Source organism: Vidua macroura, chromosome 3 (genome assembly GCF_024509145.1).
Source record: "Vidua macroura isolate BioBank_ID:100142 chromosome 3, ASM2450914v1, whole genome shotgun sequence".
NCBI lineage: Eukaryota > Metazoa > Chordata > Aves > Passeriformes > Viduidae > Vidua > Vidua macroura.
This window is the reverse complement of record NC_071573.1, coordinates 5,154,757-5,180,360: the sequence shown is the minus strand read 5'-3', so window position 1 is coordinate 5,180,360 and position 25,604 is coordinate 5,154,757. Positions and strand designations below refer to the sequence as shown.

Sequence of the window (25,604 nt, the reverse complement as noted above, 5' to 3'; positions counted from 1 at the left end):
TCTCACCTGCTCTTACTGGACTTGTCCCACATGATTTGTGCCAATACCCACTACAACAGGAAAATCCTAAAATATTCCAGAGAGATTATGTGGTTGGTCCTTTCCAAAATACCGCCTTTCATGTCCTTAATGCCACCCTTGCTTTTCCTGCTTTGGCAGGCAAAGCCAAAATCAGGGTTACACTGAGTGGTTTAGAACAGAAAGTTCCAGGCCAACACAAAGGTTACAATTTGGAGTAGCCCCCAGAAGCGCTGCTGTGCTAAGAAAAGTGCCTGATGGTAGTCAGGACTTACAGGATCTACTTGCACTGAGGCCAACAACTGGCAATTAATTAATTCGTTAAAATGCCTGGCGAGATTTAAAATGGGCACGTGGTGAGAACATGCATGCAAGAGGAAGATCTTGAAACCACTTTAGGCTCTAGGGCAAACAAAAACCAGATGGGAGATGGGTGCAGAGATTAAAAGGTGTAGGCAAGGGGCCCATATCTGTCATTATTCCTGCAGCTACAGTTTAATTACTACTCCTAGGCATTGGGAACAGAGTTTTTTTTAACAATATTTTTTTTTAAAGTATGTGAAGGAACATGAGTTCTGCAGCTGAAGATGGCCCTTAGTACCATCCCAAGTATCTGCCAAGACTCTTAACATGCTTTATTCATGACCCAGAATAGAAACTGTTTCCCTAATCTTCAATGTTAAGGTTGCTTTCAAAAGGAAAACCAAAATTTTAAAAAACCCAAATAAACCAATTGAGAAACAAAGCCCCATGCTGCCTCTCCTCCCTGAACTTCTCCTTTTTCCAGCAGCACAGAATTCTGCATGAGGCACAAAGAAGGCAAGAAGCTCTTCTCCAGCTGTTTGGGCAAATAGCAGATGTGCACAGAAATCTTGTTTTGCACAGCTGTTAGTTGGTTCAATGGGCTGCAGCACCAGGTTACAGGAAGGTAAGCAATTTACGTGGAGGATGTTATTAAAGAGCTATTTTAAAGTTGTACTGCAGTGAAGGTAAGAAGCAAAATTAGCAGTCTGTTCTGAATGGAAGGGTTTTTTTCTTGAGGCCTATAATGGCAAAGTTGCAGTGGCTTACAGCACCAGGACAACAAACCAACCCAATAGGAAGGAACAAGCATGACATAGCAGAGCCCAAATAAAGCAAAATTCTAGCTGAAATACTTGCTGAAAAAGTCCAAACCAATTTTCTCTAATGCTATTCTTAGTTAGAACATAGAAGCAGATATACTTGGATTAAAAAAAAAAAAAAAAAAAAAAGCAAAACTAAAAAAAAAAAAAAAAAAAAAAAAAAAAAAAAAACCAATTAAAAAGCCCTCAAAAATCCACACCAAACCCAAAAAACAAACCCTCACTTCAAACAACCACCAAAAACCCCTCAGAACTAAATCCTCCAGAGTTTTGGAATAGCTAATGGCACTTGCTTGTGGAAAATAGCTGAAGTGCCCACAGGGAGGAATTCTCTATTGAAAAAGTTGACTAGCAAATGTCGACTGAGCTGTATTTAGTCCTTTCCACACAAAAGCCATGTCAGGCAAAACAAGCAAAAGGGGAGGAGCAGGAACCATGAATTAGTACTGAGCAGAGGTATAGCCAGATGTATTTATTTCTTCCCAAGAATGCACAGTGATGAAACACATATTTGGGGTTAAGGGTGGCCTTACTTTTTTTCCTATTAAAATCCCGTCTATCTGCATCTGTCCCTAAGCTGACAAGTGTTTGACCCAGCCACTGAGGCAGATGCACCCAGAGCCAAACTGCACATAGTGGCTCCATCTAAGAAAAGCAAACCCCTTATCCTACAGGAACAAGATGCCTGGGGAACATTCCTCCAGCCCAGCATGTGCAATGAGCTGGGGGAAGAAGCTGGTTGAGTTCATTTCAAAAGCCAAATGAATGCACTGTGAGTGGTGGGCCAGTCACTAATCCACTCAAGTCCTTCTAAATACAAAAGGTCAACCCCACATGCACTTTTTCTATCAGTTAAAATCAGGGATGCAGGTGAAATAGCACATGAAGTCACAATGCCAAGGAGACTTTTCCTAAACAGGGCATCATTATATGGCTTCTGAGCTTAGCCAAGGATGCTGAGGTCAATACAAGTTGAGGGCTCTTTCCACTTTGCAGTATGGAGGTTGAACTAGAAAAAGATTCCTGCCCAAGGATAAGGATTTTTTTCTTTTTAAAGAAAAGAACTGGAGTATTGGCTAAAGGATGGAGTATGACAGCAGTCAGTAGACAATGTGTTATTTTGTCATGTCAGATTTCCTCAGCAAAAGCAGCTCATGATGGTTTTGTGATGGAAGTTAAGTTAGAGAAAAACTGACAGAACTGTGATTTCCCAAAGGAAACAAAGCAAACATAATCTACTTTGAAAAAAATCTGATTTTATTTTTGTATTGAAAAGACCTGTCAATTTAAATAGATGTTTATTTCCATTCATGGTCTCAACCAGTGTTGTGTGTTAACATTATTCAGAACTGTATAAAAAGCCATCTGTGTTACATTGGTTAACATCCTAGAACACTGGGGGAGGGGAGGGTTTGAAGCAGCTTAACATTAAAAATAGGATGTTCCCAAAAAACTTACAACTGATGCGGCATCTTCTATTCTAATTTTAAAGGAGCTGAAGCATTTTGCAAATACAATTCAAGTTATTTGGTCTTCAAAAAAACTTTAAAACCAGATTGCTTTCATAGCAGTATTGAAGCTGTCAGCTGAGAGAACACACACACAACACTCTTGTGTGTGCAAACACATACATGAGAACCACACTGAGCACAACTGGAACACCCCATTCAATATTTGGATTACAAATGTGTTCCTTTGAATCCATGATCACAGTTAATTTAAAATGCTAGTTTCTTTTTTTAATATATACATGGTTTCCATGGAAACCCAAGATTCTGCACAATCAAGTGACATTTATTACTCATGGTGCTGTGAAGTTCTCTAGCGAAGGGGCCAAATTCCAAAACCTTTACTCAAACATGCACATACCTCACTGAAACCAGTGGACAGGGGAGAAGATGGTTTAGAAAAGGGGTTGCAGGGTCAAGGTCTAGATTTGAAAAACCACATGACAGATTGTCATTTAAAAAAAGTTTTTAAGTCATTCTTTGGTTTATTTCCATGATTCCCAACACTGTCTGAAAAGCCCAGAGACAGTCACATGAGAAATCATAGCTCTAAAGCAAGCCCACAGCATTTTTAAGTCTTTAAGTGTATTAAATGTTTAGAAGACTACAGGAATTCAGAGTACCCCTTACATTCATGTCCCCAAAAATCTAGTAACTGCTGAAGTGCATGCGCTGAGGCACGACCGGCATGCCTGCAAATTCGTATTGTTCAAGTTAAGAGTAAATATAGCTGCAAAAAACCCCACCCACCTATAATTAAATGGTCATTACTAGCAATACTATAGTGACTGTCTTGTTATTAAAGAAATGCAGACATGGTTGCTGCCCCTTTGGCTCGCTCAGCCAAAGGAAGCTGCCTGCTCAATTTAGAAAGGAAGCACATTTTAAGAGTCCAAGGGAGTTTAATATTTCCATGTTTCTGGGGTCAATTATTAATGTAAAGATGTAGACAAATGGCAAGTATACGAAAGCATCTCTCATACATTCCAAGGTTTGGAAGTCAAGAGCAGATCTTGACTTCCTTATCCTTAAATGTTATGGTAGGCTTCGAAAACCAGTAAGAAGTAATATAATATTTCTATGGAAAGCAAAGTAGAACTAAGTCTAGCTAGCATTTGTATGCAAGCAGTTTTTGCTATACTTAATGTAAGGCAGATTTTATTGCAACTGTAGTTACCAGTCTGCTATAGGAAAAAAAACCAGGCAACTATACTCAAAGAAGGTGGCTGATAATTACTAGTGACAACTTCTATTTTTTAGAACAACTCAGCTTTAATGTACTTTCTGGAAACAACATTTTCATCACTGGTTTTCACTTCCTTCCCCATCCCATGTTAAGTATCAAAAATCAAGACTGGATAAAATGAATTGTGGCTATTTACCAACCAACATAATCTAGTCCAATATTATTCTTAACTGGAACAAATATAAGTCATTCTTTATAACCTACTGCCACTGGTTGTTTATAAATATCTGCTTGTTGCAATAAACATTGGTCATTGAAATATTCATTTGCAGTAACTACTTGGCACTAGGTTAATATACTTATAAAGTTTAATGGAAGTGCTTCTGATGTACATACAAGCACTTAAAACATCAGACTTTTTAAAACCTAGTTCTGGGGCTTTAAATATTTCTAGTTACAGTTTTCACAAGCATTTCTGAAAGTATTAAATCTATTCAATAAGTTCAGAGGCTCCTGTCTCAGCATATCTAAGTTTCTTCAACAGTTACAGAATAGCTAACTTAACATTCTTGCTTCCTGTGCTGAGACAACAGGGTACCAAAATTTAGTTATAAAAAGAGGCATTTTTGGTCAGGCTGACCCTCCCAGCTGTCCCTTAACAAAAAAGAAACACAGCTCAAACCTGTCTCCTCTCTCCAGAAAAAAGACACCTAAGGCCACAAATGTACACTTGCCAGAACATCAGGTGTTTCTCCATTTGTGGCAACATTCCCACTTAGAGAAATACAGTCTGAAGGCCCCACCACCACCTTGAAGGTTGAACCATCTCAGAAGCCAGTTTAGGCAGCAGTGCATATAAAACCACATTACATCAAAACAGTGTGTTAAAGTCATTCCAGCTACTTCAACTAGTAGTTTTTAACAATGTTTAATCAAAAATCCTAGTTGCAGAAAAGGAAAAAAAACCCAAACTTAATGTAGAGAGGCATAAAGATGCAAAGATAACCACCACAATGATAGCAAAAAATTCTTGTTTAAAGGTTTTCTTATGCTAAAAAAGGCACACAACCCTTTGTGAACTAGAGACAAAAGCTAGCAGGACTACAGCAATAAACCCAGAAGAAAAAGCCTACCAGAATTACCCAATTGCCTACTGGGAGGGAACAATGAAGTAGACAGGCTGCTCTTGCTCCGTTTTGTTTGCAGGGAAGTGGTCAAATTTAATAGTCAAATTTAGCCACATTAAGAAACATTTAACAAAAGCTACCCCAAGAAACCAGAACAAAACCTGACGTTTGGGTCAAAAGGCCACAGACAGGCCCTTCCATAGCATGTAGCTGAGTGAGTTCAGAGATTGGCAATGAAAGAAAAAAGCTTTAGACATGTGATGGGAACAAGCTTTGGGATTTATCGAACAGTCACACCAAGCTTCTCCAGCACACGCACTCCCTTTTCTTGGTATTCTTGTCGGGTCATCCAGAAGTTGTCTTTGTCTTTCATGATGTCTGCTAGAACAGCACCCCCCAGAAACACCATGTGCTTCCGACGAGGGGGATCTTCGATTCGGATCTTAAATTTCTGGGAAGAAGAAAAGAAATCGTTACTAGGATTCTTGAAACAAAGCCTTGCAAAAGAAAATTGGGCTTTCCACCAGAACAATGAAGTGGCAACTGTCTAGTGAGAAAAATGCAACTAAAAAAAACTGAAATGTTTGCACAGGGCACTCTGTGAGAGCTTCCAGCTTGCACAACTGAAGTAAAATAATGCCTTTGCGTTGGAAATTACGCACAGCTACTGGCACTTGCCCAAAAATTGTACTTTCAGTATATCAACAAAAAGCCCAGGATTCAGAATACTGACAGAAAATTAGAGACCAAATTTTTCATTTCAGGAACACTATTAAAAGTTAAATAATTCCTAATCTTTGATGGCTGAAATCATCAGAAGTTACCAGATCATCAAATCACAAATATGTTAGAATTTACACAATTTAAACCAGCTTAACTAATTAATATTCCCTTAACTTCTTCAGTGCTAGAGCTCTAGCTTCAAGAGCTACAAAGAGAGTACAAAGCTATGACTGAAATACTGTCTCAGATGTAAAACATTCTGTACAATTGAGTCATTCCACAGAAGACCTTCAGAGAACACTGTACGAAGAACCAGGGAAGTTCAATTCAGTTCACCATTAGAAACTCCACTCAAAGGAATTTTCAGTACAACACACTGTTACCTCTGTAATGTGTGTGGCTGTTGCCTGCTCATCACAGTAACAAATGGAAAAGGGAAACTTACTCCACCTGAAAGTGTGTTAGAGCTCCAGCCTCTCTCACTTTTGAGTATTTCACTTGTAATATGAATCAAAATTTTCACAGATTAAAAAAAAAAAAAAAATTTAACTCAATGACAACTTTAAGGCACAGAAACCCCTTAGCTTTGTTTAACCAACATTACAATTTGTGTCCTGCTATTTATCAGCCTATTCTACCCAAGACTTCGGGAACTACCTGCCACTAGCAGGGTCTAGAAGGTAACTTTATTGCAAGTATGTACAAAGCAGAGGCAGGGGTGTGAGGAAGGAGGGGCAGCGGTTTCGCAATCGGCTGGGAGGGCCACCCGCAGCCTGAGCCATTCCTGACCCCCCGGTTCCCTCTAGCGGGGATTCAGGGGAAGCCTCTGCGGCCCCCGGCTGCAGCAGCCACCCCATCATACCCACCGAGAGCTTCTCCACGTCTCCTTTCAGAACCCGTTCCAGGTAGAGCTGTTTCAGTTCCCGCTCCAGTCGTGAAGGCAGCCCAGGGTACATGGTGGACCCTCCAGACAGCACAATGTGCTTGTAGAACTCAGACCTGACCCAAAAAAAATAGTCTTTGTAGTGTTGTATAGTTTAGTGTGTACTACAGGAGGTACTTGTACAGACAGGGGAGTAAATACAAATCTAAAAAACTACACAAAGATAGGCTGCACAATTTCAGCAGACTTGCTCATGCTTTCCCAGACTTGCTCATGCTTTCCCAGAAAGCCGAAATAAAAAAAAAAAATTGTGCTTTCAAGATTTTATCTTTGCTCATTCTTACTGAAATAGTTTCCAGACAACCTGTTAAGCTCCAAATGTTCAGCCTGAGACCCATTCCCAGCATACACCCTTCCAGGTGTATCTTAAATTGCTTTATTAATGTCTAAAGCTTTATTAGTGCCTGAAGTGTCTAAAAGCTTATTAGTGTCTATAGCAAAAGTTGTTACTTTGAAGACAGTTCTTGCATCACCCCTGCACCCAGACAAAGGATTTTCAATGTTCTGCTCTTACCTGGTATCAATGTCAGCAGCCTGGATGGTGTTGAACAGCAATTCAGCCACACCAACACCTTCAACATTGATTAAATGAGGCTGGAAGAGAGCCTCCGGTGCCTCAAACCGTTCTCCACCAACTTTGATAATCCTGCCATCTGGGAGCTAGGGAAGAAACAACACCATTGAAAAGACTACTTTTAGCCACTTGAATGCTAAAAAAAAAAAAAAACCAAAAAAAACCAAGAGGAAATGACCTACATTGCTCCCAAATGTTTTAACACAGGAAATTGTTGATAATTGTCAGCACTGCAAGAAGTCATTCTGCAGTACTGAAAGAACATACGAATTCTTTAATCCCTCTGCAGTTCACTTGGAAACATCAGGGACCAGACACATCAGTACCGAGCTACCAAACATTTCCTTGCAATACCAACTCCTAGTATCAATTTAAAAAATTATCTTATAGCAAAAATAATGCTTTTCTGCAAATTTTTCCAACTGTGATCACAAAGTTTCCACTAAGAGCAAGTTTACCTTTCCTGACACCAGGTATCAGTCTCATGTCTCACTGCTGCATGGATGAAGCTGAAACAATTTCATATGCTAGAGTAAGTCCACTTTCTCTACAAATTCCTACTATAATATTAAAATTTCAAATATCTACCATGACAAACATGAGTACAAAGTCTTACAGAAAATCTGAAAAGAAAAAAGCCTGCAGAAGAATTTCCCAGAACCAATTAATTTGATTCTACAGGCTGAGAAGTGAGCTACTGCCAAGAAAAATTGTGAAGGAATCAAAGCTAAATGCTACATGAATTTAAACCTAGGAAGTTTAGGACAAGGAAAGCTGTCTTGAGACACTCACCGTGTAGGATTCAACTAGAACTGTGGTCTCTAGTGCCAGCTTCTGCTCCTGTTCAATGTTGTATCCCACGTAACACAACTTCTCCTTGATCATGCGAACCGTCTCAAAATCAGCAGAATGGTTGAAAGCATAACCTCGCAGCAAGAGGAGCTGGGGGGAGCACAGCAGGTTAGCAGCAAGGGAGAGGAACAGTCCAGATCTCTCAGTAGAGGGGTAGTACATTTAGACACATATCTCTGTTCACCTCCCTTTTTTAGTGGCAAATTTGGGTATTAAGAGAAATTTGTCCCAGTGTATCTATTATCCCCAGAAAAGCAGGAGTGTTACTCCAAATGGAAAATGTTCCTCATCATTACGACTTTCAGCATAACCAGAACAAAGACAAATGGAAAAAAAAAAAACAAAATAATTCTTCACTTTAGAACTTCACTTCAGAACATTCCTGTATTCCAGTTTAAACATAAGATTTGTCAATCTAAGATGTTGCTTATATTTAAAATGCCCAAACAAATGAATTGTCTATCAAACATGCTCTCTTATTTAATAATCAGGGAAGAATCACTACATTATTTTCCACACTGCAAGACAGTCTTTCTGAAAACAGGTGAGTAGAGATGAGAGAATATAATTTAGCTTTCACTTTAGGCATTGAGAAAGCTGACTTTCAAGCTTTTCCTTCCCAAATATGGAATAAATTCCCTTCCTACAAGATTGCCACTAAGAAAATGTGACGTCTCTGAATAACATCAGTATCATCACTTGTGATTTAAATGAGAAAACACAGTAAGAACAGACTGAAGTAGACAGAGAATACAGTTCTTAATGTAATTAACACAAATAAAGGGAAAATGCACAGTGGTGTCTCACTATCAAGGGATTTTGACTTGAACCAACATACCACAGATACCACCTCAACCTCAAACCCTTTTCCCTCCCAGCTTACCTTGATGAGGTACCTGGTGATATCCCTCCCAGCGATATCTAACCGTCTCGTGAGGTGAGGGAGGGAGAAACCTTCATAAACTGGGCAAATGTGAGTCACACCATCTCCAGAGTCCACGACAACACCAGTCAACAAGCCTAAAAGAATGGGGGGGAAGCACAACTTTTATTGCACTTTCATAAATAGAGCAGAACAGCAGCGAGTTTAAGATAGGATTTTTCACTGTAAACTGATACAACCTCTCTTCCCTCAGTCATCAGTAGATATTAAACTTCAGGTTTTCATAGTAACAAATGCTTTCATTTTTTTTTTTAAGTATTGCTTTTACCTAGATGTTTAGAACTCTACCACTCACAATTTTATGTGGTGTTTTGACATCTTAAATTGCACTCTAATTAAAGGGAGTATCTAGACTCATTAAATGCTTATTGGGGCACAAATTTCTCCACAGATTCAGTTGTGCAATCTTATATTAATTTCTGAAATATGAAGAAATCTAGAGATATTCAAGCCACAAGTTTACCTTGTTAAATTCTTAGGACTTGTTGATTTTTACTGGTATACAAAAAACCAAATACTTTCATATGGTAGAAAATATTTGGACTATACAGCACACGCCTAATATTTCCTCACACAAGTGGTATTAGGCTGAATGAGATCCACTTTCTTAGACTAAAAAAAATCAACTAATGAAAAAAACTATTAAATTCTAAGGTATACAAAACAGATATCATAAATATGCAGAAACAGAAGCTTCTATACTTAGGAGGCAAAAATCAATGATAAGAGTTATCAAAAAACACTTTTACAGTTTCTCACAAGCTACCTAAAGCAAGAAACCATATTTTAAGGACAGATCTTAGAAGTGTGGTGCACTGAAATGAGGCACAGCTCTATATAACTTTAGCCACTACTTTAATCTTTGAAGTAATATAAGTAAATAGGATGTTTTAAAGGACTTTTTAAAAAAAAATTCTAAAGCAAATGTTTGATTTATGTGCCCCTTGATTTTTACATCTTAGAAGGTCTTCAGCTTTGTTTTAGATGATGGTAGGTAGAAACATTGCAGACTGCTCTAAGTTGTCTCACGTTCTGTTATTCACAAAGAAATTGAGCCCTACACAGTAAGGTACATGCACAATTACAGCAGAATTTAAGACTGTAGATGTCAGTTAATTAAATATTTGTAAGGAATCAAACCAAAGAAAACCAAGGGGGGAAAACCTAATAGCAAAGATTGCAGCAAATAAAATTAATACTCAGGTTTGCAAAAGTGGTTTTGGTTCAAGTAATTATACTGACTTGCACAGCAGAGCCACCCTTCAGTACCCCACTGCTTTTGGTCCTGGACAGAGACACTACAATGACAAGTTAATGGACATGGATATTTGTGTCCTGCTATGTGACAGCTCAAAACACCAAGTCACCAACAAACACATGCAAGGAGTGATGGTATAGAACTAATGTGCTTGAGTAACTTCTTAAAATCCTAGATGGATTGAAGTTGATGGCAGAATTTCCACTGAATTCAGTCAATCCATAATTTTCTGCTCAGGCTGAGGATCATTTTAATTTAGTTTACTTAGAGCAGAAGAGTCAACTTTTTGGCTTTTTTTTCCTCCCTGAAAGTAGTGCAAAAGTCACATGATCATTTTCTTGAAATTACTCTCTTACTCATGGTAAAAAGTTCTTCCTTTTACAGGAAAAACAAAGTAAGCCATTAAGACTTAATGCCAAAGGCAAAACAATTACACCCTGAAAGAGTTTTGAGGAAGCAAGTTTTTGCATTTATCCATGAAAATACCACCAACAGCGGTACCTATCAGTAGTTCCTCAAAACAAAAAGCAAGCTGTCAGTCAGAGCTGAGCATCCTTAGAGAACAGCATGGAATTAAGCCCAAGACACAGTGATGCCGTGTTAGTACTGTGGCTCAGCAACACATCTGGAAACTAAAGCAATTTTAGGTTAATTTTGCCTACCTTGAGCATACAGAGTAAGAACAGCCTGGATGGCTACATACACCCCAGAAAACTGGTACGTCTCAAACATAACCTGTAAGATGAAGGCAAAAATCAGCTTCCAAACCAGGCCAAATACCTCAAAGAAATTTCATTGGTGTTTGAAAACTGTATCTCTAGAATTTTGCATTTTTACTAATCAAAAACACTTCCCAAGAATTTTCATCACACAGATTCCACAGTAACGTTAGAAAACCTATGTGCTTTGGGACAGTAAAAAGTACATTCAGTTCTGTATCTTACCTGTTCACATCAGACAAGCCAAATGAAATATTCCACATCCGTTAAGCAACAAAAGCAAACAGAAGAAACCCACACACAAATTTTTGCAGCTTTACACAAATTTTCACTTTTCCAAAGTGCTTAATGAGTGGGAGGCAGTACTTGTAGACCAGCCAAGCAGTTCATTACTGAAGTGTGACTTGGGAATAAAATGTTTTTTTAAGATGTATGCTTTAAAACAAAGTTCAGGCATTTTGCATTCTTCATAATAAGCCAAACAGACTTTGTACAACTGCACACTATGTCAAATAAAGACCAGACTCCTTCATATCTTAATCTAGAATGAGCCCAGTATCACAGGTTGCTCTCTGGATCTGGACCACCTTCTTTCCTTCTTTAAAGGGTAACCAATGACAAACTTTTAAATTTAGTGTAAAATCCACTACAGAGAGAAAACTGCAGATTTGCAGAATTAACACTGAAACAGGAAAAGTAACTCCTTGTCTTGTACACTAGGTTTCTCTAATCACTGAACCAATTTCAGTTAAGAAGCAGGACAAGATTAAAGAATGTAGAGTTTATAGGATCGTGTCTTCTTCCTAAACACAAGAAAAGGCCAAGTAAACAAATCATGCTGTACAGCAGTTTTCCCCTCAATAAGCTTTACCAGGAAAAATGGATGAACTCTGATTATTCCAACACATACAGAAGCTTTGCTTTTGCTACCCTGCAGCCTTCAGAACCTTTCTGCAACTTCTAGGATTAGAAACTGATTGAATCCTAAGTGCTCCCACAGGTCAAGTAAAAGATATCTAAATATTTTTGAAGATGCCTGACAATTTTAGAATCCTGAACTATTTAAAGAACCTCCTCCATTAGAACAGTGTGAAAAGGAACAGAAAGGGAACAGTTGAAAGGGCAGCAACTCAAAATAGATTCCCTTTGAGTAGTCGTTGTCTAAACCCAACACTATTCCAATGGGTATTTCCAAACAACCTGGGTGCTTATTAAATGAAAAAATAATGTAAGAAAAATCTAAATTATCACCTTCATACAACAAAATCAATATTCAAATGGCACTATTTACTGCCTTCACATGTACCAAACCCTAAAGTCTTCTACAAAACCTTTTATAACCTTTGGGGGTGTTGTCATTCTTTCTTTCAAGAAAAAAGAAATGCATTCTCCTCTGCATTACTTTCTTTGACATGGAAAATGCCTCAACACAGGGCATGTACATTAACGAATCTTGAGATATAAATACTGAGCAATATGTTTCCCTGAAAAGATCCTTCTTCACATAACAGCAGATTTTCAATTACCTACAAAGTGATGTTCTAACTGGCTACAGAAAGAATTAAAAACTGGGAAAAAATATAAGGAATCCTAGGTTGGATTAGATTAAGTGACTGTGCTTGAGCATCTCTACAGCTTCTTGATTTGCCACTACAGTCTGGCTGCTTCTGAGAGTGTTACACAATGAGAGTGCAGCAGATAAAGACAAACAGCAAACACTCCATTAAGCTGAGGAGCAACCCGGGTCTTTTGTGTGCTATGAGAGGAAAAGCACTTTTTGAACATATATTTTACAATATAGCTGACATGTGAACATTTGCTGCCTTACTATTGCAGGTGGGCCTGACAAAGTGATGAAATGAGGAGAGAGAATTACTGGAAGCAAAATGAAGGACAGCATATATAATTATCTATCATCTTTATATGGTCCAGATGACTAAGCTTTTCTTCTAAAATGCTACTGCACTGTATCCCAAAATGCAGAGACATTATTATATTTCCTGCAGGCTTTAGGAAGTATCTTCATTCAGTCCTCTGCCTCATACTGGGCTTGCCTCCCTGGAAAGGTGGAGGCCACATCAAAAATGGAAGGAATATAAATACGTGCAGTTAAACTAAATATTCCAAGTTCTTATAATATTGTGTTCCATTAAAAACATTAGCAGAAACAAGGAGGTTCTGTGTAACTCAAATTTAAATTTACAAAAAAGGATCCTAGTTCTCACTAATCTTCTGCATCATGATCTTTCAATGTTATTCCTGCATCTTGCAAGATTAAGTGTCTATAATCTCTGGGGTAGTGTTAAGAAGGCAAATGGAGCAATGCAAATATTCTACCAGAAATCAGAGGCCATACTAAAATCTTGAATTTTTGGTATAAAATTACTTGGCACAAGAATAACTAAAATCCATCCTTTTGTATTTACCAGGAAAACAGAAACAAGAGCACTACTGTTGACAACTGAAAAGTAAAGAAGCCTGGAGAGGAAATAGAGCCATTCCTGCTACATGGAAGCCATCCAGAATAGCCTGCTCTGCCTATCACACCACAGCTGGCTGATACACAGTACATGGGATTACTAGTGTTCCATTACCTGACACTTAGGTCATAGGACCCTAACGTCCACAATTGCTAAAAAAAAAAAAAAAAAAAAAAGCTGAATTTAGATTGCACAGTCTGATTTTTTTTTCACTTAACCTTTCCCAACTTTGCTAGACTTCATTTGCTCCCTGGTCACTGAAAGAAAGGATTAGTGCAGATGTATTCACAGCCAAGTTGCAGAAAGCAATACTGTAGCTGTGACATTGAAAGGATTTCAAAGGAAAGGTGCTGATAAATGTAAATTCTTAACAGACTAAAGAATGATTTTGGGGAAATATATATATATACAAGCTTTGATATTCAAACCTATAATAATTGAAAATATCTATGATGCTTATGAGAAAAAAATTCAACAAAACAGAAAACTAAACAATCTGTTCTCATCTAACATGTCTCTTCAAACCTGAGTCTTCATCACAGGTAGAGGAGCTAAACAATATATATCTGACAACCTACATTGAATACAAGGTTCAGCTGGAGCTTAGATCACCCAGGGCAGCACTCTGAGACTGAGGATGCAAGAACCAGGCTTTCCTTCTTAGAAGGCTTTCATTGATAATCCCTAGCACTAATTAAAGATTAGTGCATTGGCTGTCATCACACCTTCGTCTCAACTACCTCCAACAACACTGCTCCCTCCATCTGGTAAGCACCATCTAGCTCCAATCTCCTCTGCATTACTGGCTTATACAAGTCCAAGTCATTTAAAGTAATTAACATTCATCCAACAACTAGTAATCAACAAATCAACATATCCTGGGTACGTGAAGACAGACATGTATTTCCAATTCTGTGTTTTAATGCTGCTATTAATGCTTGAGACAAGAAGCCTGCTTACAGCTTGTGAATGAGATCAGCTGGTTTGAATTTAAGCACAGTAGCATTCATGCCTATGGCTGAGAACGGGTTTTGGTTAGGGAACAGAACTGCTTTGCTTCAGACAGTCACTGTGTGCTGCTGGAACAAGGAATCTCTTAGTGCTCCAATGACTGTATATCAGCTCCTACTAGACACACATACCTCCACAATCTTCTCCCTGTTTTTAGTCGGATTCATGGGAGGCTCTGTGAGTAGTATTTTACAATTTTTTGTGTCAATATTAAGTTTTTCTGGTCCAAACGTGTAATCCCAAAGGTGCTTCATATCATCCCAGTTTCGAACTATGCCATTCTCCATCGGATAATTCACTTCCAGCATTGATCGTAATTCACTGGCTTCATCACCAACCATCAGATCCTGTAACATTTTAATACAAAAACATGTCAGTGTTTACAAGGTTTTCTAAATACCAAACTCCTCAAGAATGACAGTGAATTGCTTCAGCCTGTGTCCAATGTGTTCTTAAACAATGCCCACATTTTTGAATCACTTGCAGGTACTTAGAAGAGAAGTAGAATATATTTCATGTAATATTTAAATTTGGCTCTTACCCATCCCACAGCTTTTCCAAAATAAACATTATTAATTTTTTTCAATTAACCTTAAAGAAACCAATAAACCCTGTTAGAGCTAGAGACTATAAAGACTTTTTAAGTACAGCTGTTTCTTCACTGACACCTTCAAAATTATTTTACCAAATACTAATTTCTAAGAGCCAAGATGCAAAACAGCACATAAGGGTAGTAGGTGGGATTGGCAGAATATTTTTCCATGCATGTTGCAAATTTCTGTGCACAATACCAAAAAAGGAATAATGAGTGGTGAATAAGCATACCGAACAGGAGCAAAAGCAAAAAAGAGATTATAAATTCCACACCAGACATTAAAAGAAACAATGGTTTACATATTGCCTGTGTCAATAGGGTGTGAAGAGACACATCTGAATATAAAATACAACCTCATCTGTTCCTTGCCAGAAGTCCCAAGCCAGAAACCCCAGAAATGCATTCTTGCACCAACACAACCAACTAATGCAATTTGTATAGTCATTTCATACTGATTAAGCAATCTGTTTATTAACGTTAGTTATGCAAACATTGCACATTCAAATTAGTAGCATCACATCTTCTCCTTCCCCACGTATTTCCCACAGGAAGTATGCACAGTAACATCTTATCTTTGCTGCTCATTATATCCCATACTTTTCTAAAGAAGCCTGAACTGACTTACTTGTACTTAGGCTATAAAAACATATTTCTAGGTACCATTAGCTCTGTGTCCATAATAATATTAATTGCACCAAAAAAAAAAAAAAAAAAAAAAAGCCAGCTGCTTCACTCAAACATATGCCACGACAGTTTGCAGTTGCTGTGGCACAGTGGAAGTGAGGGTTACTCAACCTACTATTCAATGCCAGGGAAAAAAAAGATGCACAAGAAAAAATCTGGCATCCGGTTTATAATGCCCATTTTAGAAGTAACATAAGCAGTTGCTGTTGACTATATAAAAAGGAAGTTAATTGAAAATAGTTTAAGTGAAACCATTCCTCTTTCACCCCCTCTCCCTGACAAGGTGTTTTATTTGTTTTCCCTTGCACAGCAGATCACGCTTCAGCTCTTGACTGTACAGAAGACAAAAGTCAAGACTCCGACACTTTCAATCCAAAGCACTCTGGTGAAACCACACTATGAGAACTCCACCATGCAGCCACATTACTCATGAGAATTTAAGACAACACAAATTCCACCAGTTAGAAGAATCAGAAGCCTTTTTTGTGCACTGCTCTTTGAGGCTCCAAGCTGCCCAACAGGACACAGCCTAGGAAAAGCTGCTATTCAAAGGTGCAAAGCAAAAGTTGCACAAAACTTTCACATCCTTTTAAAACAAAGCTAAAGGGCAGAACAATTGTTCTCTCTCGAGAACATCAGCACTAGCACACTAACAAACACATACACTTGGCAGTTGAAGAGGAAGAAGGACAACACAACCAAATTTGCAAAGAGGAATCAGGATTGAGGCATCCAGTATTTCCATCACTTCAGTACTCAGTAATATCTAACTGAAATCTGAACATTTCTTCAAACTCTTGGTTTGTTATGTTAAATAGAGCAATTTCTACTGTTAAAGATGCTGAGTTCATGTTCATCTTTCAGTGTTATTCTTGCATCTTGCAAAACTACAGGTTACATAGCATTTAAAAGCAATACATAAAATGTTCTCATTAATTAGTTGCCAGTAAACCAAAGCAATGAACAATGTCCAAAATAAGTATGTATTCAAATGTAAAATGTAAGACAAGACAGAACAATGAATAGCATTTAAAAAATAACAGAACAGCTACTAGGTCTCATCAAGCAAAAATGGTAAACAAAAAGCACAGGGGCACCTCACTTACCATCATTTTGTTATTCTACTTCAACAGGTCAAGAAAGGTGAAGAAAAGGTAGAAGCAAGAAAGTCAGAAAAGGCCTAAATGAAATTCTCAAATTATTTTAAGTACACAGTAGAATTAGGCTGAAAAGAGATGCATGTACAGCAGGAAATGATCTGAGTTAGTTTAGTTAGGGCCAAACTAACATTATCAGGACATCAGATTAAATTGTCTCTTTGAAGGAAGCTATTGCTACAAGTCAGTGGCAGGTCATGTTTAGCCTTCCTAGACTGCAAGGAAGATCAGTGTATCTACCTATCTCTCATAAACAGGATTCTGTGTATATATATTCTGTAACAGTGGAGTTTTACCCTGGGCTAGGTGTGTATCTGAACTAGACAAGACTCTGTACAGGACAATTGACCATAACTAGCTCTGACAATTGCTAAATTTAAATTTTATTTTTAAAAATCACTTCATATATCCAAGAACTGAAAACCACTCCTTAGTACTGACTTATTAATACCCCCCAAACCTGCTGCAGACTAGTACATCAGAAAAGACAAGAGCAGCATCTATACTTGTGGTTTTAGTTGCAATTTTAAGCAAAATAATCCCAGTAATAACTGAATTCCTCAGTAGGACAAAAAGCTATATCCCTGCTGCTAACTGAAATGAGAATCCATAAGGAAAATATGGTCAAAGCAACTTGAAATTGGTAACTCAATGGATGACCACTGTTTTGATCAGCTTCCTTTCATACAGTTTCTGAATTCCTGAATTCTGAATTCACAGGAGTGCAGCTTTCCTGAATAGTTTTGAAAAGTCAAACTGATGATCTCCTTGCCAGCTTCCTTCACTCAGTTTTATCCCTTTAGAACTCACAGCGCATGCCTATAATTAAGTTTTGGCATAAAACTCTATCTACTAAAATACATTTTTTAGGAAATCTGCAAGATTCTCAAAGAGAAAAACAGCACTCACACTTAACAAGTCTTTCTACTGTATTATCCTACTGGGATACCCAAAGTGTCTGTGTCTTCTCTTGATACACTGCCTCCTTAAGAAAAGTGACAAGCTGTTCTAGGCAAATGATACAAAACTAGAAAGAATCTAGACACAGTTTATTCTCTTTGAAATACACCCACATGATCCATGCTCAAGCAGAAGACCAGCAATGCATGCAAGATGATCGTTTACAGGTTCTTTTGCTGATCTCAGCAATTACCAACTTCTACATCCTACCTTTTCAATGCAGCACTGTTATCTGTAACAATATTAAATTATCACATAATCAGAGGATACCAAAACTGGGGGACAGGCTGTATTGAATGGGCTGGAAAGAAAACATGACTTCAACCGTGAGATTTCATGCAAGAAAAATTTGGGGGGAGTTTAGACTCAAATCACTGCATAATTTCATAAAACTTTACAAGGACCTCCCTTAAGGAGACTCCTCACATTAAGTTCAAGAAGACACCCAAGGAAATCCCTCTCCCCAAATCTTACTAGAGAAAGGATTATGTTTTCTGTCTCCTTATAAAAAAATCCTCTTTACTGTGAAAGGGAAAGATCTCTGTCCTCTCAAACAAATTGTCCTAGCTGATACAAGATAAAGCATTATTAAGATAGTATAATGAGACAAATCCACAACCACATTTTGGGAAGCTCTAGCATCTTTTAGCCTTTTGACTTCCTTGTATGGCCTTCTGCTGATACTACAACCATTTCACAAGCAGAAGCAGAAACCAAACAACTCAAGTTCTCCTTGTCAACTAGAGGGTTCTGAAAATAAGGAACAAGACTGGACGGATTTTTTTTTCCTCTTCCTAAACTGCTGCTCAGAACAAGTAAGGAAAGCAAAATTGAAATCCTGTATATGTGTGGTCCTACTTAACCTTCACTGGCCTAAGTGGGCACTTCTACAGTTCTGCATTGCCTCCTGCTTCTCTCTCACTCTCCACCTGAGGTTTGCACCACGGTCTAGTAAGACAGTCATTACTTTACCTGACCAAGAAATCCCTCTTTTTCAGGTGGATCAGCTCACTAAAGCAGATCACAACATGCCTGCATAAGCAGCATGACCAGCACAGGGTGAGAATTGTGTGGCTAGAAGCAAGAAGGGAGGATGTGACCACAGCAGGGCCAAGACATTTACCAAAGCCAATATAGCAGAAGCAACTAATAACATTTGAAGTGTTACTCTCTAATTACAAAATAAGTGAAAAATTATAGCTCCCTGGACTTCAGAAAATGAATTCTCCAACAGTGGTTCTCTCCTCATGTCTTGGAATAATGCCCCAAGACAAAGCAGCCTGAACAGAGCCTCTCCACCTCTAACTGGTGTGGAGCACCTACGTCCATCAAGAGCAAAAGGAAAACAAAAACCATAGAAACGATGAAACGCAAACACAGCCAAGGTTAAACATCCCATACAAGATCACAGATGATCAACTCTGAGTAGAAAGCAAACCATACAGAAAAACCTGGAAGCTCCAGCAGTTCTTCAGCACTGTCTCAAAATCCCACAGTACAGCTTGGTGACAGTCAGTCACTTCTGTCTGATTTCTGCCTTCTGATCTTGGCACCATTTGCATTACTGGCATTTGAAGCCCCTTTTTGCTCAGAACCACTCAAGCCCTACCTGCTGCCTCCTCAGGTGCACTATCTGAAGGTCTCCAATCCTTTAGATTACCCTCTTCTTAACTTTGTAGTTTGTGACAGGCTAAAATCCAATAGAGAAATGAATCAAGAGGTACTGAAACAGCATAAAAGGGAGTTAAGGAAAAAACATTTCCAAACATTACACAACTCAAAAGCTGCCCTAAATAGTTTCATCTGTCAGAAAGAAATAACAATCAAAAAATTTACCTTGATTTCAATGTTTCCTACTTTAGCAGTTGATCTTATAATGGGTCTGCCAACCAAAGCTGGAAAAATGTGCTCTGGAAAATTCGAGCCTGCATAGCCACATTTCACAAACTGAAAAGGAAGAAATAATTTTATTAGAATACGCATTACTTTTGTTTACAAACAGAAACCTGGTATGGGATAAAAAATTAAAAGTCCAAATTTAAGACCATGTGCCCCACTGGAAACCAATTTTTTCAAATCAATTTTACACATTTTAGATGATGCATCGATTTTTAAAACTGAGTAAAAGTATTTTCCAGAATGTTTTCTGAATCAAGATTATCAGATTTTTGAGAAACAGTTTAAAATTAATAGGTACATTGGAAGATGTAAAGGAGTCTGGTGGCTGAATTTGGATTTCCTGCCACTCTATGAAAAAAAGTCCTCTAGCAACCTGAAATCTGTAATTTTGTAATGGATCACCTTATAATGAGTAACCAATGAAATCTAATTAAATCACCTCTCCAATTAAGAGCACATGGTAGCATAATGAATTGCACATCAGAAAAAGCCCCAAAACCTTGTGAATTCAAGTTTTACACTCTTATAAAAAGTGCTCAGATGTGAACTCACAATTCAGACAGATTTCTCAAAGTTTTGTAATTTTGAGCTTTCCTTTAAGGATAAAGTCTGCAGTAAGCACTTCTAAAACCAACAGCACAACCAAAACTTCAGATGATGGCAGTTCACACCAAACAGGATGCTCTGAAAGAGTGTTTATTACCCAAATATATTGAAAGGAAGCTTTATATCACTGGGTTCCAAGATAGTATACACACTAAGAAAACAAGGACAATTTACAAGAACAATAAAAAATATATTGTCACTAGAGGAAGTTCAGTTGTAAAATGTGAACTTTAAATGTGCCAGCAAGAAGTTTAGTTCATGGGGATCAGCAAGCTGTGCTCTTCAGCTATCCTGTTTTGACAGGGTTCTTTCATGTATCATACTCTACTGTTCCGCCCGCAGCTCATACAGAGAAGACTCCTCTTTTATTCTGATGCACTGTTTGCATACTGGGCTATACATTAACATGCCAGAACAAAAACATTTTCATCTGTAAAATCACCCAGGCATTGAGGTGCAGCAGCAGTAACCCAGCACCCTGGGATCCCTCGGGTTGGAGGGAACCTCAGGAGCTGCATCGTCCAACGCTGGGCTGAAACCAGTCACCACTGAATTCTGAGCAGCTTGCTCAGAGCTTGGACCAGCTGGCTGCTGGGAGCCTCCAAGAACAGGCAATTCACAGACTCCTTGGGACCTTGTCCCAAAACATAATTATCCACTGGAGGTTGTATTAAAAGCCATCTGCTAGAATTTTCCAAATATTCGCCGAGTTTTCTGAAGCGAGGTCTGAAGACTACCACTGGAACAATTATCCCAGCAAAGAGTACAGCTAATTGCAGCTGAGAGGAATTCTGTCATTACACTAACGGTAACATGAAACATCACTTGTGCTGCTGCTCCTAATTATTCACCTTACTGAAGGAAAAAAGGGCACCTGTTGTGGAAAGAAATTTAGAGAGCCGGTTATAGATAAAACCAAGAGAGATTTTAATTAAAGCTGGGGTAATAGAGGGGAGAAAGGATTTTTATTTTGGTTTGGTTTTTTTGTTTTTATGACCCTAATTTCTTTCACTCCTTCAGTGCTTGCCTTCCAAAGGCAGAGCTGTTTGGAATACCTGAAGAATGACACTGTGTACACAACTCATTTCATTCATTCTACTTCAAACCCAGAATACTCTGAAAAGTCAAGTATTTATCAATTCTTTTGGTTATACTAAGGCCAGACCTGCCTAGGAGTTGTGTAGATCTTATCTGTACATTCAAGAATGCAGTGCTGCTATGAGAAAGCAAAGAGCAGCCACAAGCACTTCTGGATCACATCCCTGAATACAACAGTATATCAGAAGTAACAGGATAAGGAATATCTAAATAAATCTTTACAACTTAAACTCCTGGAACACCCCCTCAAGAAGCTCCACCACTCAAATTTTTAAACCCCCAGTATTTATACAGCAACCCTGATATATGCAACCAAAATAATTACTGCACAAAAATCAGCATGTCTTGGCCAGCCTTTAAAACTCTTCTCAGAATCACATATAACTATACTGACCTAAAAACTGCTGACCTACAAAACCACAAAAATTCTTACTATTTGATATGAATAGTAACTTCCAGCCTCTTTTTGCATTCAGACCTTGATGCATCTTCCCGGGAAATTAACAAATTCTAGGTTTTAAAAACAGATTGTAGTTTCTCCAACCAGCCTAAAACACAAACAAAAACAGATTTAATTGATGCAAACTACAGTGAGCGAGAATAAGCTTGGACATTGACAGTCTGTTTCCTACCACCTCTTTCTGGCCACAACAGAGAGCCTTAAAAATTACCTTTTACAAAGTTTGATAGACTCTGCCATAGACAGAAAGGACAGAATTCTAACTTGCCTTCAAATTTGAAATTTCCCCTTCCAGTCTACATAAAAATTTGGTGAAGATAAGAACAAGTGAGCCTTCTTTATCAGCTTTCCCATCAATGGGGACATCCCCACTGTAATATTCTCCCTGACACTATCCTGAACATTCAGCTGGTTCAGGTAGGTTTGTGATCACCTAACATTGCCTATCATGGCTGCAGAAACAGGCTCAGTAAAACCACCAACAGGAAAATGCACAGATCTCTACAATAACAGACTTTGGACTCTCTTAGATTTTTTTGAAGGGGTACAGGAAACATAAGATGCCTCTCCCTCCTGTCCCTTACAGGAAATCCTTCAAAATCTTCAAATAAACGTTATGAACTGCAGTAATCTGGAACAGATTCTCTTTTCTAAGGCCCAGCATTAAACACCCACTGTTCTGCCACTCTCAGTTTGAAACTCTAATTCAAGTGTAGTGCACTTGTTTCTCTTCCACCTCTTGCCATGCACACCCCTCACAGCAATTATTGAATTACAATGCTCATGCTTCCAACAAGAACACAAGCACTCCATGAATTTACCCATTTCTGCAAGAACTTCATCATCATTTGTTTTTGCACACATTTGCTATACATTCTGAATGTTCTAAGAACAGCTATTTAGCCTGCCTGTGCAAGACCATGTATGTAACAATTTTTACCATATATAGTTTCTTCTCCATTTCACTGTGGTTTATACTGAGTCTTTCACTTCCTACTGAGTCATCAAACCCCAAGAACTTGCATGTATAAGTGTTCTTTCAAACTAAAAGAATGAGGAAGCTTGCAAACAGGTCACGTGACTGGTTTTAAAATGAACACTAATATTCTTATCAGATCTCCCTGCTTGGTCCTTTCCACTGATGCAACTCTCAAACAAAAACCCTAAACACAGTTACAGCAATTTCACAGGCCAGTAAGTTACTTTCTGTTTGGCCTCTAACAATAAGAACATCCACCTCTAACGCTTCAGACCTTTGAGGTGCCATTGCCTGCCTCCCACACTACATGTTGCAAGAACTTCCTTCAAGTCACTCACCTTTTCCTCAAAGATTGGCTGCAGTGTGATACATCAGAAGCCTGCAGCCTAACAAGAACAGCAAATTTCAAAGACAAGCCCAGTGTTAAAAATTCACTTGATTTCCCAAGGATATTCTCCATTTTTTATCTATAAGTTTTCTGACACACGGAGAGAGACTTGATTTCAATTATGCTTTTAAGTGTGAGAAATCAGAAATAACTCTAAAATAAGACATCTCTTGTCACATAGGCAAAATATTATTTCAAAATACTGGTTTGACAATATAGAACTACTTGATATCTCCACATGCAATTGAGACTCAAAAGTTTTACTGAATGGAATTTTTGTGCAGCTTAGTTATCCCACTCCTCGTCCAATTATCCCAAATCAATCTGAACATTTTGGGTTGACTGATTTAACAATTAAAACACTCTGCTCTCCCACCCAAGGAGCTCTGTGGTTTCCAGGCACACACTGTTCTGCCCAAAAGCCCAGCACAACCCAAAACCACACAGGCTGAAGTGACACAGGCCCCTCCTCTTGCACCATAAAGGCACCTTCCACTCTTGTGGTTATTTATATCCTGCTGGTCCAACTCAGGGAGGGAAAAACTGTATGGATCCAAGATGTGTCTGGAATTAACAGCATGCAGAGATACCCCAGGTTGTAAAGAAATCTGTGTGGCACACACAGCTTGGGAAAATCTGGTTGGAAAATCGCTTTTACCCGCTGTGTCACACCTGAGGCCAGCCAAGGCACAACACTGCTGTCACCACCAATACAATAAACATTTTACAACTCAGTGATTATTGCCAAATAAAGGACCACGCCAATGGATTAAGCTCTGATTTTTTTTTTTTTTTCATCTGGGCCTCACAATAGGAAGATTAAAGAAAAAAAACACAATTAAAAAACTCAAACTAAAAACAAACAAACCATAAAGCAGCTTCCATATCCCTATGTAACAAGAAAATGCTATCTCCTCTTCTTTCCTTTTTCTAAATGATAGTGTTAAAAGTGCCCAAAGGCCCTAGCCCTATTAAAGATAATTTTTGCTATATGAGGATTAACGAAGACATCAAAACTGTCAAATCCCTAAACTGTCAAATATTATGTTCTTCTTCCTGAACCATTCTAACAATTTCAGATGCTAATTGAAAAAAACCTCTAATTTAGGATGCTGAATCTCCAATAAAATAATCCTTTGTCTCAACTATTCTTTCCTAGGCTTAAAAAAAAAAAACACCTCTATTTTGCAAGTGTCCATATAAAAAAAAACCCTTGCCTTTTTTGCCATTCAAGAGATCTTAATGCACCACCAGTTAAGGTAACTCTGCACATAATATTGCTTTACTAGGGGAAACCCTAGATTGCTAAAAAAAATTACCAAGGGGAAATATCCACCGATAGCATCTGATCTCCTTCTGCTTTAAAATGGTATCTTTTCCACTTCCTGCCAAGGTGCTTCACAGCCTGACAAAAGGATGCATTTCCAGCGGGTGCCTGCACGCTTACACAGGCCAGAAAAGGTGGAAAGGATGGGGACAAAAACCTTTCATTTAAAAAATGCCGATTTGGAGGTACGTGGCAGATCAGAGCAGTATTAAGGAAAGGATGATGCTCTATTTTGAACAGCAGCTGCCAAAAATTAAAAAAAAAAAAAAAAAAATCAAACAAAAAACCCCCAACGAAACCCCAACACATTTCCCTAAACTAATAATCCTGCAGACACAGGACACATCCTGATTGCTCAGTGCATAATGCGCTCATTCAGAATTTTTAAAAATCGGTATTTTTGTCTAAACGCGCGTTGCTACAGCGAGACTCGCTCAGGTCACGTAGAGGAATCAGGACATTGACGGTAAGACGAGAACGCCGAGGGGCTGGGGGTGAGCAAAGCAGAGCCAGCGCCGCAGGCCCCCGGCGGTGCCCCCGGCTCGGGAGCACGGGGACACCGGGCCGAGGGCCGCCGGCCCCCCCCGCCCATTCATTCCGCGGGCCCGTGCGAGCGCCGGGATGGCGGCCGGGCCCGGCGGCGGCAGCAGGGCCGGGCGGGCGCGGCCCGCGGGCGGTGCCGGCAGGAAGCCGGGCCGGGTCCGGGGGGGAGTCACCCGGCTTCCCCTTCCCCTCCGCCCCGGCGGCAGGGCGGGTCCCGGCGCCGCCCGCAGACAACTCACCCCGGTGCCGTTGTCGCACACCACCACCTTCCTGCCCAGCGTGTCCATCGCTGCGACACCGACGCGGCTCCGCACCGGGACCGGGACCGACACCGACCGCGACACCGGCACCGCCCCGAGCTCCGCCGGGCCCCCCGAGCGCGCCGCCCGCCCGCCGCGCGCGCACGCCGGAAGCCGTCAGCGCGCGCCGCCGCCCCGCCCGC

General features: G+C 39.2%; 1 protein-coding gene across 1 annotated transcript; it reads right to left on the bottom strand.

Annotated features, from left to right (window-relative positions):
• Positions 1–2,378: 2,378 nt before the first annotated feature.
• Positions 2,379–25,554, bottom strand: ACTR2 (actin related protein 2). Its single transcript, XM_053972413.1, has 9 exons — positions 25,402–25,554; positions 19,699–19,809; positions 14,598–14,813; positions 10,919–10,991; positions 8,939–9,075; positions 7,996–8,145; positions 7,144–7,289; positions 6,553–6,685; positions 2,379–5,414 (listed from the first exon to the last, which is right to left on the bottom strand). Exons 1-9 carry the CDS (start codon positions 25,447–25,449, stop codon positions 5,244–5,246), a joined length of 1,185 nt encoding a protein of 394 aa, XP_053828388.1. The 5' UTR covers positions 25,450–25,554; the 3' UTR covers positions 2,379–5,243.
• Positions 25,555–25,604: the final 50 nt, after the last annotated feature.